Raw genomic sequence first — 16532 nt, 5'->3', positions numbered from 1 at the left:
AATTTCTTTGAATACTCTTCCTAGACCTTTACCCTTTTCTTCCCCTTCTGGGACACCAATGAGTCTTATATTCGGACGTTTCATATTATCTATCATATCCCTGAGGTCCATTTCGAGTTTTTCAATTTTTTTCCCCATTCTTTCTTTTATGTTTTCATTTTCCATTCTGTCATCTTCCAGGTCACTGATTCGTTGTTCAACTTCCTCTAGTCTTGTACTATGAGTGTCCAGAATCTTTTTAATTTGGTCAACAGTTTCTTTAATTTCCATAAGATCATCCATTTTTTTATTTAGTCTTGCAATGTCTTCTTTATGCTCTTCTAGGGTCTTCTTGATTTCCTTCATATCCCGTACTAGGGTCTCATTGTTCATCTTTAGTTCTTTGAGTAGCTGCTCTAGGTGTGTCTCTTCTGGTCTTTTGATTTGGGTGCTTGGGCTTGGGTTATCCATATCGTCTGGTTTTTTCATATGCTTTATAATTTTCTGTTGTTTTTGGCCTCGTGGCATTTGCTGACCTTGATAGGGTTCTTTTAGGGTTTGTAGACCAGTTGAAGTCCTTATCTCTAATTTATCAGATCTACAGCTTCGTGGAGTACACTTTCTCTAACTAACCAGCAGGTGGCGTCCACGAGCCACCTGTTCTCCACAAGCCAGATCTCCCCTGCTTAGCCTTTTTGGTGAGTGGGGGAGTGAGTCTTGTGGGGCCCAATTGGTGTCCCAAGCTTGCGTGTGTAGTTGGTGTTGCCTGCCCTGTATGTGGGGCGTGTTTCTGGGCAGTCGGGGAGGGGGGGTGGCCCTAACAATCAAATCTCCCTGATGATCCTAGAGTTTTAAAGCTACTGCAATAGTCTAATCCTTCAGTTCAGTCCTGCCACAGTTTGTCTCTGCCACTGACCCACAAGTCTTTGGTATTGGCGTATGGCTCCTGAGACTTGCAAGTGGGCCCCTCTTCCAGGCTGTGCACCCCGGGTCCTCTGTTGAGGGATGACTGTGCTATGTCGCAGGTGAGTGCCGTCCCCCCAGGGCAGTTCTGGGCTGCTGGGCTGTGTTGGGAGGCTCCCAGTCTGCTCAAATGATGGCTGAATGGGGCTCTGTTAATTCACACTGCTCCCCCTTCCCAGCTCTGGGACATTCAGCTGAGGTTGCAGGGAAGGCTAATGTCCACGCCCAGTTTTGTGGTGTGTGCCTGTTATTTGAAGCACTTCCGTCACACTGGGTTGTCTGGGGCAGCTCTGGGCTATGGGGCTGGCGATGGGCAGGAGTGTTTCCTGTCCACCAGGATGGTGGCTGTGAGCGGACACCCCCCTTTTCTTGGGAAGTTGTGTTGTTTAGTGAATTTTCTCAGCCACTGGATTATTGCCTTTTGTCTCAGAGCTCTCTTAGTTCTGCTCTTGACTTGATGTGCCCAAATTTCATTTCTTTGAAGCTTTCTGTATTGAGCTTCTTAGAGTAATTGTTTTAGAAAAAGCAAAAAGGATTTAAAAAAAAAAAAAAAAAAAAAAAAACGGCCCTCCTCAGAGATCTAATGGGTTATTGAAATGCTAATAGACAAAGCAACCAGGGCCATTAAGGAAAAGTGCCCAGGGCAGAGAGATCAGCCTTGCTTCGGGATTTGCATATGCGCCTCAAGGCCTGATCTCCGCCCTTCCCCTTTCTGTGTTCACCAGAACTCCAAAAATCCTCTGCTTTTATTTTGGAGTTTTTCGTGTTGTTTTTTTTCTATGCCTGTCTCCTCTCTGCTGGGCTGGCTGCTCTCAGAGTCTCTGGTGTCTGGCCTCAGTCTATCTATGGTTGGAGTTTGAATCAGTAGAATGAGTTTCCGGTAAGAGCAGCCACTGCAATTCTCCCTTCTCCTTCCTGGAGCTGACAGCCCCTCCTTCCCCGGGACTGAGCCTGGCAGGGAGGGGCGCGGGTCCCCTGGCCGCAAAAACTTACAGATTTCGCTGATCTCAGCAGTTCCACGTTTTCATGAGTGTTGTATGAAGTATGCCCAAAGACAGATTGCTCTGTGGTGTCCAGTCCACGCAGTTCCTGCCTTTTTACCTACTTTCCTGGAGGAGTAACTAAAACATACAGCTCACCAGTCTGCCATCTTGCCCCGCCTCCCCAGACATAACTTTTTAAATGCCATGGCTAAACTTTGGCTAAACCAAAGTTGCTGGTGTATCTCATGGGGCTCACTGGGTATAAGAGTCTGTGGATACAAGGGTTTGTGCTTTTAGACTTTGAGGGAGCAGACACCTGGACTTTTCATTCTCTAGAAGAGGGGCAGGTGGAGTAGAGGTTTTGTGGAGTCTCCTTCTCTCCCACCTTGATGTTGGGATTCCCCCCATACCCTTCAATTTTTGGGGGATACTCACCCCACCCCTGGGATGGACAGGAGAGGGATTGCTCCCAAATTGTGTAGGATGTTCAGTTTGGTCCCATGAGCATGGGGAAGCCACAGCCCAGAGCCAGGACAACTACTGCCACCCAAGGTGAACCAAACATGTTTCAAGCATGTGCTCTGTGCAAGGCTCTGTGCAGGAGAAACATAATCCAGTTCCTAAAGAAGCATAGAGGCCACTGCAGGAGAAAGATGTGCAAACACATGCATGCAGTGGAGGGGATGTCTTGGTTTGGGTTTTCCTAAAAGCAGACCCTGAGTCAAGCAGTTTATTTGGGAGGTGATTTCAGGATACATGCTGAAGATGTAGGAACGTGAGAGAGTGGAGGAAGAAAAGTCCACAGAAGAGGTACAAATGAGCCTCTGTGGGTATCTGGGCCTCAATTCCACAGAAAACCCTTTGAGAGACTGTGTTAAACCTCACTACTCAAGGTGTGGTCCAGCAGCACTGGTCTCACCCGGGAGCTTGTTATAAATGCAGTATCTTGGGCCTCACTCCGGACCTGCTGAATCAGAATTAAAGTTCGAGAAGCTCTGCCTTAAATCTTTCATCCTTACCAAACATGTCAACTTTGATATAAAATATGTTTTGGTATATTTTAGGATTTTGGATCCTTATGAATCATTCCTTTAAGGTTTCTGATGTTTGAAATAAATATAAAGTTTCCCAGCACCTTAGAAAGCTCTTTAAAATGCATCTCCATTTACCTGCACTTTATCATAATTATAACTCAATTGTGGAGACAGAAGGCTCACTCAACCAAATGTTCTGTAAAATGCAAATTTTGTATGGGAACTACTTTCCCTGGAGAAAACAGAGCGGCTGTCATGCAAGAAGATATTTCTAAAGGAACACACCAAATGTCTCCTGTTACTTGAGCAAAAATTTCCATGAATATAGGGCCCTTTGGAAAGGGCAACACACACACACATTAAGAGAGAGAGAGAGATCCTCTCAAAGATGTACCAGGAGTTTCATTATAGATTATAAAATGTCAAAAACAAGTAGCTGGATAGTTTGCTTATACTTCCTTTTTACTGATATGTGACTTTGCTTTTGCTATTGACTAATCATCTCTTCAGCCCTAACACAAGGCTTAACGAAAGGCGCTAAAATTAATTTTCCAGGTAGTGTATTTGCTATGACCACCATAATGCTGCGTACTAAACCATCCGAAAGTTCAGTGGTTTAAAACGGCAATCATTTATTCTTGCTCATGTGTCTTCAGGGTGGATGGGGTGGCTCTGCTGGTCACGGCTGGGCTCTGCTGAGGTTGGACCAGCGGGCTACCTGTAGCATGTTCTCATAGTGAATGGCAAAGCGTTTTGGATAAGGGCAACTCTGAAAAACACATTTTCAGCCTCTTATTTATCTCTTCTTCTAATGTCCCATTGGCCAAAGCAAGTCACATGGCCATGCCCAAGGTTAAGGGTTGGAGAAGTATGCTTCACCCAGTGTGAGGCCAAAGCAAGTCACATGGCCAAGCCCAACTTCAAGGGGGAGGGGAGACCACCCCTCCCATAGAGTTGGGTGATAAAGGAAGTGAATGTTTGCAGAACAATAATCTTTTCTACCATGAGCAAGAAAATTGAGACAGTGTTTCACTTGATAAGACATGGTGCTGATATTCAAATGATTTCATTATTCCAAGAGAAAAAGGAGGAAAGCGATCATCTAGTACCTATAATTACCAAACATTTTGCTGAAGATTTTCTCATGTGTTATTTCATTTAACCTTTTAACAAAACCATGAGGAAGATATCTGTAACCCATTTTACAGATGAGGTAAGAGGCCATAGAGCTGGTAAATGGCAAGTCAAAGAACTGAGCCTGTTTTTTTTTTTTTTTTTTTTTTTTTCTGGCAGCCTACAAATGTTTTAAATATTTGGTTACCTTTTTTTTTTTTTTTTTTTGTCGTGGCAAATCAAGCACTTATTGCCTAGGGAAAAACATTATCTTCACCCATTTATTCCAGAAGCTAGAAGAGCTGTAGATTTTCTCTGAATATAGCTGACTGTCAACCCCTAGTCTCTTGATACAGAGATTGTTGATACGGAGATTTTTGAGGCACATGCTTTGTGGGTTTCTGGGTTTTGGAAGCTGAATGCTCATATAACTTGGGTTATGGAGGCTGAATGCTCACGTAACTTCACTGTCTCACATGTCTTGCTATCCCATAGGGTTGTAGGTGTGGGTTGTGGGGATGGGGAAATGAGGAGTTTTGGCCAGGAAATGCCTGTCTGGAGAGGATTTCAGATGGATCTATTGATGCTCTTCTCTCTCTGCACTCCCATCTGAAATCTAAATGCTGGCTGGTTTGTTATTAATGTTCAGCAAACATTACTGTGTATCCTCTCTGTGGCAGACACAGTAATGCTAATGTAGAGGAAGGGAGATTAGTGACTGAGGATGACCAGATTCCTCCCATGAATCTTGCTTTCCCATTACAAAAGCAAAATCTTACATATTACTCCAGAAAGGAGAGAATATTGGGAATAAGAAGAGCCATTAGGAGAACATTTTCCTGATCCACCTTAAAGTTTATGTTAGGAAATAGTTTAAATAGAAGGCTGAGGGGTTGGGATGGGGCCAGACTCTCTGCAATGTCTAGGGCACAGGCTCTACCCTCTCCGAGCACCAGGGCAAACTCACCCTTTCCACACATATGGGTGGGCTAGCTCTTTTGGTCCAAGAAGACGTCTTTGGTCCAGTCCTCAGCTTCCATGATTCTGCCCTTGAAGAGAGTTTTTCCTTCAATTTGTCCCTTCTCTGTTCCTTTTAGTTCAGGCTGGCAATGGTTCCATCCATACAAATTACACAAAAAAACTTGCTGGTTTTGTATGTAGATTACAGGGGTTCAAACCATTAGACAAAAGAACTTCCCACAGATCCTTCCTGGATAATGCATTTCTAATACTTACTTCCATGGAAATTGCTGATAGGTTCCATGTTCAGTTAAACGCTCATGTGGATCACTGTTCTCTGGGACTTGCTTTCCAGAAACTTTGAATTTTCCAAACCATCAATTTATGTTTTTTTGTGTGTGTGTGTCCAGGAGTTCAATTCTCAGCTTATCCCTTGCGTCTCTCATTTTACTATAAGCTGCAAGGAGAAACCAGGCTGCACTTTCCACACTTAGCTCAGAAATCATCTCAGCTAAATAAATAAGTACATCGCTCTCAAGTTCTGCCTTCCATCTTACATCAGAACTCAATTTTGACAAGTACTCTGCCACTTTAAAACAAGGATCACCTTTCCTCTAGTTTCCAACAACACATCTATTATTTCTGTCTAAGGTCTCACTGGAAGTACCTTTAGCATCCACATTTCTACCAACAGTCTCTTCAAAGCAATCTAGGCCTTTTTTATCAAGCACCTCACTGTTCTTCCAGCCTGTACCCATTACCCAATTCCAAAGCCGTTTCCACATTTTTGGTATGCGTCATAGCAGCACCCCACTTCTGGTACCAATATCTGCTCAAGTAAATACCATGAAATAGTTTGGGTTAAACAATGGGAATTTATTTGCTCATGATTTTGAGGCTAAAAGAAAGTCCAAATCAAGGTGTCATCAAGGCAATGGTTTCTTCCAAAAGGCTGAGGCGTTCTGGGCTGGCTGCTGGCTATCCTTGGTCCTTGGCTCCTCTATCATGTGGCCATGCACATGGCGGCCTCTACTCGCCTCTCTGTTCTCTTCTGTGTTCTGTTGGATTTCAGCCTCTGGCTGCTCCTTATGACTTTCTCTCTCTGTGTCTGAATTTCACTCCATTTATAAAGGACTCCAGTAATAGGATTAAGACCCATCTTGATAGAGGTGGAACACACATTCTTAACTGAAGTAACCTCACAAAAAGGTCCTACTTAGAATGGGTTCACATTCACAGGAATGGAATAAAGAACATGTTTTTCTGGGGTACATACATATTCAGACCACCACAGTTAGGTGGAACACATTGCTAGGGTCCAGCAAGATAAGTGAAATATGACTGATGGATTTAGCAACATAAAGTTGTTGGTGACCTGGCAAGAGTAGTTTCAGTGAAGCAGTTGGGGAAGAAATAAGAAGGGGCAGAAGATGGGTTTTAAAATTAGTGAGAGAAAACAAAAGGAACAAAATTAGTGGGAGATCAGAAAGTGGTAGTCAGTAATATGCACAAGTTGTCAATAGGCTTAGCTGTGATGAGGGGAGGGAGATAATTGCAGGTTGAGAGAAGTCTTGGAGTGGGTGTATGATGGATCCAGAAGACTGGTTTGTTCACTCTGTTTGGATCTTCTGAACTACCTGGAGAAGGGTTCATGGTAAAGATGAGAAGAAATAACACTTCTTGAGCACCACCATATACTGAGAATCAAGGTAGGTGCTATGCTTAATTTCATTTAATTCTCACAAGAGCCCTATTTTAATCCACATTGAAAAAGATATAGAAATGGAGACTAATAAGGTTATTTGTCCAAGGCACTGCTGCCTATAACTTCATCCTCAGACTGGTAACAAGATGGCTGTGGAGATTTCAGGCATTACCTCCAGACCTAGAAAATTAAGAAATAACATTTCTTTATTTATTAGGAGCAAGGTAACATTTTCCAGAAGCCCCTAGAAGACTTCCCCTAAGTATCACTGTCCAGAATTGGTAGCATTCACTGACATACATCCCATCAGCATGGAGATGGGTCAACCATAACCTGTTTGACAAATTCAGATCTACAACTTGGAGTTGGGAATGGTGACAGCTTTCTCTGAAGCATTTGGCTTAATAGGGGAGAAGTGGTGTCTTAGTTTCCTAGGGCAGCTGTAGCAGAGTACCATGAAGGGAGTGGCTTAAAACAACAGAAATTTATTTTCTCACAGTTCTGGAGGCTGGAAGTCTGGATCATGGTGTTGGCAGGGCCATGCTTCCTCCGAAGTCCGTAGGGTTCTGGTGGTGGATTGCTGTCAATCTATGGTGTTTTTTGGCTTGTGGAATAACTTAATCTCTGCCTCTGTCACATGGCTGTCTTTTCTCTGTCTGTGTACAAATTTCCTCTCCTTATGAGGACACCAGCCAAATTGGATTAGGGCCCACCATAATCTAGTTTGGCCTCATCTTAATAACATCTTCAAAGATCCTATTTCCAAGAGGATCACGTTCATAAGACCAGGGATTAGGACTTCAACATATCCTTTTGGTTGACACAGTAATAGGTGGATAATAAAGCAAACTTGGGTTTCTTTTAGGAAAGAGGAGGGGGTTGGGAGGACATTGGATAGAGCAACAGTGTATCCCATCACAAGGCATTATGAACTTGAGCAGCATGATCAGATGTTTCAGAAAGATAATTGAGGCTGCAGCGTGAGGGGTCAAGATTGAGGGTGGTCAAGGTTAGAAGCCATGAATGCAATCTAGGAGAGAAAAATGATGTGGGATTGAACCAGGGCATGAGGGATTGGGATTCAGAGGAGGCAAAGGGTTTCAAAAGTATTTAGGAGAAGGCAATGAAGTCGACAGGAGTTGTTGATTGATACAATGAGGTGGGTAAAAATTAGAGAGGGTAATTAGATCTTGCAGGAGGAGCTAGTGGGAACAAAGGGTGCTGATTCTGGTTTCGGACTAGTTGAGTTTTAAAAGTCTATAGGTAGACAAACTCCAACCCAGAAGTCTGGACTCCTGAAGACAATTATATAATAATGTAGATTACAAGAGGTGACAGTGTGATTGTGAAGACCTTGTGGATCACACCCCCTTTATCTAGTGTATGGATGAGTAGAAAAATGGGGATGGAAACTGGAGGACAAATGGGGTGGAATGGGGGGATGATTTGGATGTTCTTTTTTCACTTTTATTTTTTGTTCTTGTTCTGGTTCTTTCTGATGTAGGGAAAGTGTTCAGAGATAGATCGTGGTGATGAACGCATAACTGTGTTATCATACTGTGGATGGTGGATTGTGTACCATGGATGATTGTACGGTGTGTGAATGTATTTCAATAAAACTGAATTTAATTAAAAAAAATTGCTGTGTAGAGTGGGTGGAGAAGGCGCATACATGAAAGAAATGGACTCATTCTCCCATGCAACTTCTCCCATGAATTAGAATATCTACAAGATCATATCCTTATGATTGAATAAGCTTCTCATCTCTGCATCTTTGGCCAGATTTATTCAACACACTAGAATAATTGCAGCCCCAGCATATGAAAGATGAAGATGTTTTTAAGGATTTAGACTGTTCTTGGGACAGAAGAGGGAATTAATTTGTCTCTATGGTCCTTTGAATAAATATGGAATTTTCACTTTACCCTAAAAAAAAAAAAAGTCTATAGGTAGAGATTGCAGCTACTATCCAGCAGACAGTTGTGTGTACAATTTGGAAGCTTGGGATAAAAATCCAGTGTCTGTGATTTCTAATTTACTGCTCCTTGCACCACATAGCCTGGGTTTTAGTTATGTTCAAAATGATTCACGCTATTAGCATTCTTGAAATATGAAGTCACTCTGTTGTTGGTTTGGGATAGCCAAATTAGAGTGGGCCAGCTAGGCAAGTGCAAGGAATGCCAAACTACAGTGGGCACTAACACATCACAGGAACTACAACTAACTGGAAAAACTTGTAGGTACCAGAACTCCTTCCAAAGAAGGTCCTGACAGGTGGGGAGGAATATAATAATAAGCTGCTGGAAGTAAGGGTGGAATAGTGAACCACCCAGGACCTCTATCACTAATGGGCATGCAAAAATAACCTTACATGTTGCTCTACTGCGTTCACAAGTGCAGAGGGACATCCCCCACTCCCACCCCCCAAAAGCGCCATGTGACTTTGAGGCCAAAGGTGATTTTCTTGGGAAAAGAGACGGTAAATGCTGCTGCCAGGGCCCACTTCTCCTCTATCCTTGCCCTTTGTGGACTCTGCTTCTCTTCTAAATGAACACAGAATGAATATTTAAAGAATATCCATATGGAGGGATGTACAATTATTAGCTTGTCTGGACACCCACAGATTTGGTTGATTGGCCTGAAGAAGTCAGGATAAATTCCACCTACCATATTTCCAGGACATTTAATTATCCTCCCTCCCTTAGCCTGATGTCTATCAAAGAAGTGCTACATTCCACTTTTGTGCTGTGAGGGGCCGGCTATGTGTGTATGCAAATCTTGGTCTACAATCCCACATCAATTTCATTCAGATTTATCGTGGTAGAGTAAGTCAATTAGAGATAAGGTAATCACAGAATAATTTTGTTTGATTTTGTGTTACCCTGAAGTACATATAATAATTGTAACTTGGAAAACCACACATTTTCTTGCTGGGGGCCTTATAGAATTTTCTTTTATGAATAGATAGGGATGATTTGTGGTTAGTGTACCAGTTATTTTATGCACATTGTGGCATCCCCATCCACTGTAATGAGTCCCTTGTTCTTTAATAAAATAAAGATACTGTAATGGTTGAAGCAACTACATATTTTTTCAGTCCTTAGACTTGTTGAGGATCAAGAATATTTCTTTTTCTTTTTTTCTATTTCTTTTAAAAATTCATTTGAAAATGCTGACTAAAAAAATATATATTTAACAGGCAATAGGTAATATAGTTCCTAGTGGTCAAAGAGCAAATGGCACAAAAGGGAATACAGTGACAAATTTCGCTCCCACTCCAAGCCACCCAGTGCCCCTCTCTGGAGGCAACCAGTATTACTGTGTTTTGTTTTGCATAACCTTAGGACTTTTCTTTATATTAAATTATGTTTCAGAAAAAGTCCCATCTCAACCAGACATAATATAGCTTTACTATATCCTCAGGAAAACTTGGTTCTGGGGCTTTGATTTTCTCAGGTGTAAAATGGGGTTGCAACAATCCTCAGAGGAATGGATGCATGGCACAAGGATGCGCAGTGCCTGGCACATAGCAGGAATTTATTAAGGAAGATTGCCTTTCTTTCCTTGCCATGTTAACAAATGGAATGTTTTCCCAGCTTTGTGCTGGATCTCTAATTTGAATCCGGGCATTCCAGCTGCTTTTGCTTGACTGATTTCTGCATCCCACTGTCTTTTGGTATTCAGCCGAGAAGCTGCCCAGGGGTTGGTGGTACCCGCCTGCATTGCGCCTCCACTCTGCGCTGCTTGCCTGCCGCAATATCTGCAGCCTGACACTTCATAGATGAACATTTTCAACCACATCCTATCACTTCTCCCCCTGCTGCTAGACACAATTAAAACATATTTTTACCTCGGACCACATGACACTGCTGGCTGTGGTCCACCATGTGCCTGAACACTCTGGTTATTCTAGAAGCTGTCTGAGTGAAATATTACTTGGAATACGGTGGGGAGAAGGTGCAGTAGCTAGGGTTTGGTTGGGTTGTCGCTCACTGAAGGACATGTTCTGTCTCAAATTCCTCTTTGCCCAGCAGCCCAGTTAGAGACAGCCTTTCTCATGAATGGGAAGGAAAGGGCTGGTTTCCAGGATCTGAAGGAGCTTGGTTTGAATTCCAGTCCCCCCCGGCTTCCTAGCTCTGTGGCCCAGGACAATTATTTTAACTTCTTCAGGCATCAGTTTCCCTTTCTGATATGGGGAATTGGATGGGTGGCCCTCTCATATGGGACAGAGAAATTTTCCATTTTCACTGTCCTCCTTAGATCTGGAGTATCCCAGGTGTAGGTGAAGGTCTTAAAATAAGTTGATTCCTTTTCCCTTTCTCCTAGGTCCGAGGTTCTCAAAGTGTGGCCCTTGGACCAGCAGCATCAGCCTTACCTGAGAGCCTGTTAGAGATGCAACTATCTGAGCAGCAATTCAGGCCCACAGAGTGAGAAACTTGTGTGGGGTCCAGCAATCTATAGGTTTAACAAGCCCTCCAGGTGATTCTGAGGCACACTCAAGTTTGAGAACTACCATGTCAGGCCACCAGGCAGAGCAGGCTCTTGACTTCTGTTAGTATTTTCATTCACTCATTCATTTCAGGTTAGTGGAGTGTCCTTATTCCTATTTGGGGATGGCAGGGGCCAGGGTCTTGCTTGAGTGCTGTGGGTAGGCCACTTCAGAAGCCCAGCAACTTCCACTGAGCCTGCAAAACACTCTGGGAGAGTAACTGTCCTCCTTCCTGCTCAGTTACTGAATCCTCTTGGGGGTTGGCAGGGGCTTCTCCATGGATGTCCAGGTTTACCTCCAGAGTCTAACATAGGGTTTCTCAATCTCAGCACTATGGACATTTTGGGCTGGATAGTTCTTTATTGAGAGAGGCTGTCTTGTGCATTGTAGGATGCTTATTTAGCAGCATCCCTGGTCTCTACCCATTAGATGCCGGCTCCTACTCCCAACCTCCCAGTTGTTACAATGAAAAATGTCTCCAGACATTACCAAATATCTCCTAGGGGGCAAAATCACACCCCTCCCCACCATGAGGACCTAGGTTTCTTCCTGAGTTACCACCCTAGTGGCATTGGTCACTGGAGGAGTCTTATGTCTTGGGAGACTCTGCAATGGAGAGGTGAGTGGTACAACTGGAAGGAGCATGGGTGTGGGGCAACAGTGACTTTGAATCTTGGCCCCTCCAATTACTAGCCATGTGACCTCTTTCCCTATTCCCTCCTCACTCCCAGTCTTCTCTAAATAGAAAGTCACAAACATGCAAACTTTATTTTCATAAATGACTTTTACTTCTTTATCATTTCTCTTGACAGTAATTTTTGGCAATGTGCATATAACATGAAGGCAAGCATAACTTTCAGAAGTCATCAAAGATAGTGCTCTATTGTCCTCATTTTCTTAAACCATTAAAATATTTCATTTATAAAAATTAATCTAAATATAAATATTGACACTAAAGATCAAAATCACTTGATGACAAAATAATTCTTCTGGAGCTATAACATATGCTTATGGTTTTTAATAGTAAAGTAAATCTTTGCACTTATTTGGCACAAGGAAACCTTTATAAAAATTCAAAAATGCCATAGAGCAGGCTTCTTCAGTTTTTTTTGCAAGGCTTACACAGTACACATTTGTCAAAGAAAACCAAATATTTTAACACTAACACACCAATTGTTGCTTTTCATGCCACTTAAAGAAAACACTCTATTTGGAACTCAGATCTTTTTGTTGTTGTTGTGTTTTTAAAATTTGTTTTGCTCTGAATCACACCAACAGAACAAAAAGCCAAAGATTTACTTAATTTCAAATGAGTCATTTCTGTTGGAGAACACGTACACAGCATTAGCAAGGCTCATAACACACATGTGGGGCAGCAACTCAAACGTCTAGAAATGTGCATAGCAGCAAAAGAACACAGACATTGACAACAGCACAAGGTGAGGCTTTGTATGGCATTCCAATTGTGATTAGCCTAGAGGTGTGACTTGGGGCAAACAAATCTCTCTGGCCCTCAGCTTCCACATCTGAAAAATGGGGATGCCTACTGAAGAGGCTTGCGATAAAGATTAAAATGAGGGGGGTACGCTGCTTCCTATAGAGCAGGCACTCCACAAACATCAGTCATTCCATTCCCTTGCCTCCCGCCTTTTGCCTCCTTCTGCAGATTCAGAATATCTCAGGGTGAGCGTAATAAAACATTGCCAATGCCCAATTAAATGAGTGCAATTCCAGTTCCATTTGCTTTTATAAACATACTCTAAATAGTCATGCATTCGAGATGGGTATAAACAGACTAGAACCTTCTGGAGCCAACTTGTGTCCATTACATCACATTTTGCCCTCACTCTATTCATACCTGTAAGGCTATTCTGTAACCATATTTATCTTTAAGATCATTTTGCTACTTTGATGAATATTTATTTATTGGGAAATAAATTTTGGAGGACAAAGACTTTCTCATGTCATCTTCTGTGATAATCCATTTACCTAAACCTCATTCAGATATATATGGTCACTGATAAATCATCCTGTGTTGGTTTTGGACAGTGCCCTAAAATTGAACCAATGGTGACCTTTCTCTAGCCTTTAGAGTAGAGAAACTCTCAGGAAGTCCAGCGAACAACCATACTGGTGCATTCTCAAAGACATGTTGTTTCAGATAGACCTGGGGCTGGGAGCAAGTATGTGGTAACTTCTAGGCATGGCATGGGTAAGTCACAGCATTCCATTCTGTGATTTGTGATTGAAAAGCAATGGAAATGACAGGTAGTGTGGTGGGCTGGGAGCTTAGAAGTAAGGAGGTGACTGAAGGGAGACCTGATTGTTGAGTACTCCCCAAATTAGACTGTCCCTAGGACTCACTACAGGGGCATTTTTGTTTTTTATTTTTTCCTTAACATTTGCAAGACAAAGATGCTTGTGAGAGATTAATAAGCACTGATGATGAATTAAGTGGTAATTCCCACCTCCCTTCCCCCACCCTCCAATAATTTTCCTTTGGATGAATTGTTGACTTGTAATTGTAGTTGAATCAAAAGGATCAAAGGGAAAAACATAAGATCTTAAAAAGACAACACACACAGTAGCAAAGCGAACAGGGAAAAGATGCATCTGTTGAACATGGAGCTCTGCTGTTGGAAGCCAGCATCTCGGTTTTCTGTCTTGGATTCCCCTGGGAGCCTAAGGCAGAGAGCAGGCAAGCCCGCAAAGCTCAAGTCTGGGCCTGCTTTCGGGGTGAGGTATCAGGGCGGCCCTGTGCGATGGTGCACCGTGGCTTCCCCAGGCCCTCTCCTTGGCTGGAAATCCACACAGTATTCGATGGCTGTTGGGTCAAGGCACTGTCGTGTACGGCCGGAGGCAGTGGGTCACTGGCAGTGGAGCTCCCTGGCACTAATACAGCAGAGTGGGCTCCTGCGGTGAGACATTGAGTGCAGTCATCAGCCACTAGCAAAAGGAGACTAGGCCATTAAAAGCAATGTTTCTGCTTTTAATATCAAAAAAGGAATTCATGCTCATTGACCAGCTAAATATTTCACAGCAATTAAAAAGTGATGTCAGTTTGTACCTGGACTTCTTAATCCATCTGAAATTTCTTTTGAATATGGCAATAAATAATTATTTAATTTGATTTCCTTCCCATTCACCACCCCATTGCCAATCTCCCAGTATAGTTTTTTTTTTAAATAATCCATACCTTCCCAACTAGTTTCTAATGTTTTTTCCCTTTGAATTGTAGGTTTACAGAACAATCATGCTCTAATTCTTTTTTTTTTAAAACCATACAACACATTCTTACATGGGCTTGTACCTACTCTGAGCTTTCTATCCTATTTCATTAATCTGTGAATTTCTTTCTTACAGCATTTTCTTTGTTTTAAAATCTGGCAAGAAATCACTTTAATTTTGTAAAATGCTTTTACCTATTCTTGCCTACTTATTCATATCTGAACTTTAGATCAAAGTAAATTCCACTGAGATTGGGATGAAAATTGGATTAAACCATAAATTAATTTGGGAAGAAACAGATTTTCTTATTAACTGTTGATGTGATTTATTAATCAATATCCCAGTATTAAATGTATCCTTGCATTTCTATAAAATCTACCTGGTGATTTATTGTTTAATGTACTGCTGGGTTTAATTTAGTAATACTTTATTTAATCAGTTTCATCCCCCTAAAGAAGTAGGCTTGGCCTGTGGTTTGTGTGTGTCTGTGCGTGCCTTTGTGTGCCTTGGCGTATGTGTGTGGGTGTGGAGCATGTGTACATGCTTACCAGCCATGGGAGGTTTTCGAAGTTGTGGGTTATGATGGCTTTACAACATGAGTTTTTTATTTTTTTATTTTTTTCATGCTTTGGAATATTTTACATAGCACAGGAATGAACTCTTTCTTAAAAGTTTATCAGCAAAGCTGTCTGATCACAGAATCTGTTTTTGAAGATTTAATAAATTTTTCAATTTATTTTAATTTCTTATGTCACTTTTTACTAATATTCTGATTTCTGATTCCAATTTTATTAGAATTAAGATCTTAAAATTTATTAGCATGTTTTATATCTCATTGTATATTTAAATAAAAATTTATATCTCTGTCATGGTCTTTAATTTTTTCTTGATTTGACTTACAAAAAATTTCTATTTTAATTTTTCCAAAGAAAAAACAATAGGGCAACACAATTTATAATGCCATGGTAGGGAGGTAGGCCAGAAATAAAATATGAATTAGAGAATTTGAATAATATAATTATTAATATTTAATTAAGATGTTTATCTAACTTTATACCTTACAGAGGATTCACTTTCATTCCATATATCAAAGGACCTTTTCCACAAATTGATTTTACTGCAGTTCACAAAGAAAAATCTCATTAAATTCCAAAAAGTAGAGAGACTAAAGTTACATTCTGTGACCTCAATGTCAAAAATGGTCTAGAACAGTGCTGTCCAATAGAACTTTCTGGGATAATGGAAATCTTCCGCCTCTGCACTGCCCAGTGTGGCGGCCAGCTAAGCATGTGTAACTGTTGAGCACTTGAGATGCAGCTACTGGGTCAGAGGAACTACTTTTAAAATTTTACTTAATTTTAAATTTAAATAGCTACATCCCATTTGTCTTGATGTATGCAATGTCTTCATTTTCTAATTACTCAGTGGATTTGCACACTCTCACACTCACATTGCCCAGGGACTACTGAATTAAAGAAAAAAGCAAATCCATAGAGGACTTAGAAAATGAAATACTGCATATATCAAAACACAATGGATACACATTAAACAACACAGAGTCAAATTCATAATATCAAATATTTCCTTGTTAGTAAAGAAGGAAGAAGCAAAACAAATGAGCTAGATATTGAATTCAAGATAGAAAAGATAAATGCAGGAGCTAATTAAAACAGAAAACTTATAGAAATAATCATAAGTCTAAGAGTTGGTTCTTCGGAAAAAAGAGGGATGCATACAAGACAGCTGAATAATCTGCGTTTGCGTCATTCTTAATCTAGACGTGGCCTGCCTTTAGCATAACTATTATCACTGAAGCAGCTTCCCTGGATCATCATTTTCTAGCATCAAGTGTTTGCCAAAATTCTGCAGCTGTTTAGGCAAACAATCCATTAGCCCTCTTTATATGACCTCCAGAGTTTGTGCAAATTATCTACTGCCCATTGCTTTGCCACATTTAGGGGCAGCTGCTGACTGTGATCAGAAACACAGCGAGTAATTAATGGCTCACAAGAAATTTAAGGAAGAGTAAATATGGATTGAGAACAGAATAAGAACTCTTATACCTCAACCAGATCTTA

The 16532-nt window shown here is 41.4% G+C and overlaps 1 protein-coding gene across 5 annotated transcripts in view; it reads right to left on the bottom strand.

Moving 5' to 3' along the window:
• Positions 1-6212: 6212 nt before the first annotated feature.
• LOC119543028 (myosin VIIA and Rab interacting protein) overlaps positions 6213-16532 on the bottom strand; it is a 356134-nt gene continuing 345814 nt past the window's right edge. For 4 of the 5 annotated variants that reach the window (XM_037847620.1, XM_037847614.1, XM_037847648.1 and 1 more), the window contains one exon: positions 12021-14139. In XM_037847620.1, coding sequence (XP_037703548.1) covers positions 14119-14139 — 21 coding nt within the window. In that variant the 3' untranslated portion in view covers positions 12021-14118. Of the gene's footprint in view, positions 6918-12020; positions 14140-16532 lie in introns of those variants that run through there. The other variant, XM_037847638.1, reaches the window with a different exon arrangement.

This window comes from Choloepus didactylus, chromosome 1 (genome assembly GCF_015220235.1).
Source record: "Choloepus didactylus isolate mChoDid1 chromosome 1, mChoDid1.pri, whole genome shotgun sequence".
Classification (NCBI taxonomy): domain Eukaryota; kingdom Metazoa; phylum Chordata; class Mammalia; order Pilosa; family Megalonychidae; genus Choloepus; species Choloepus didactylus.
The sequence above is the reverse complement of the archived record's forward strand: the minus strand, read 5'-3'. Positions and strand labels throughout refer to the sequence as shown.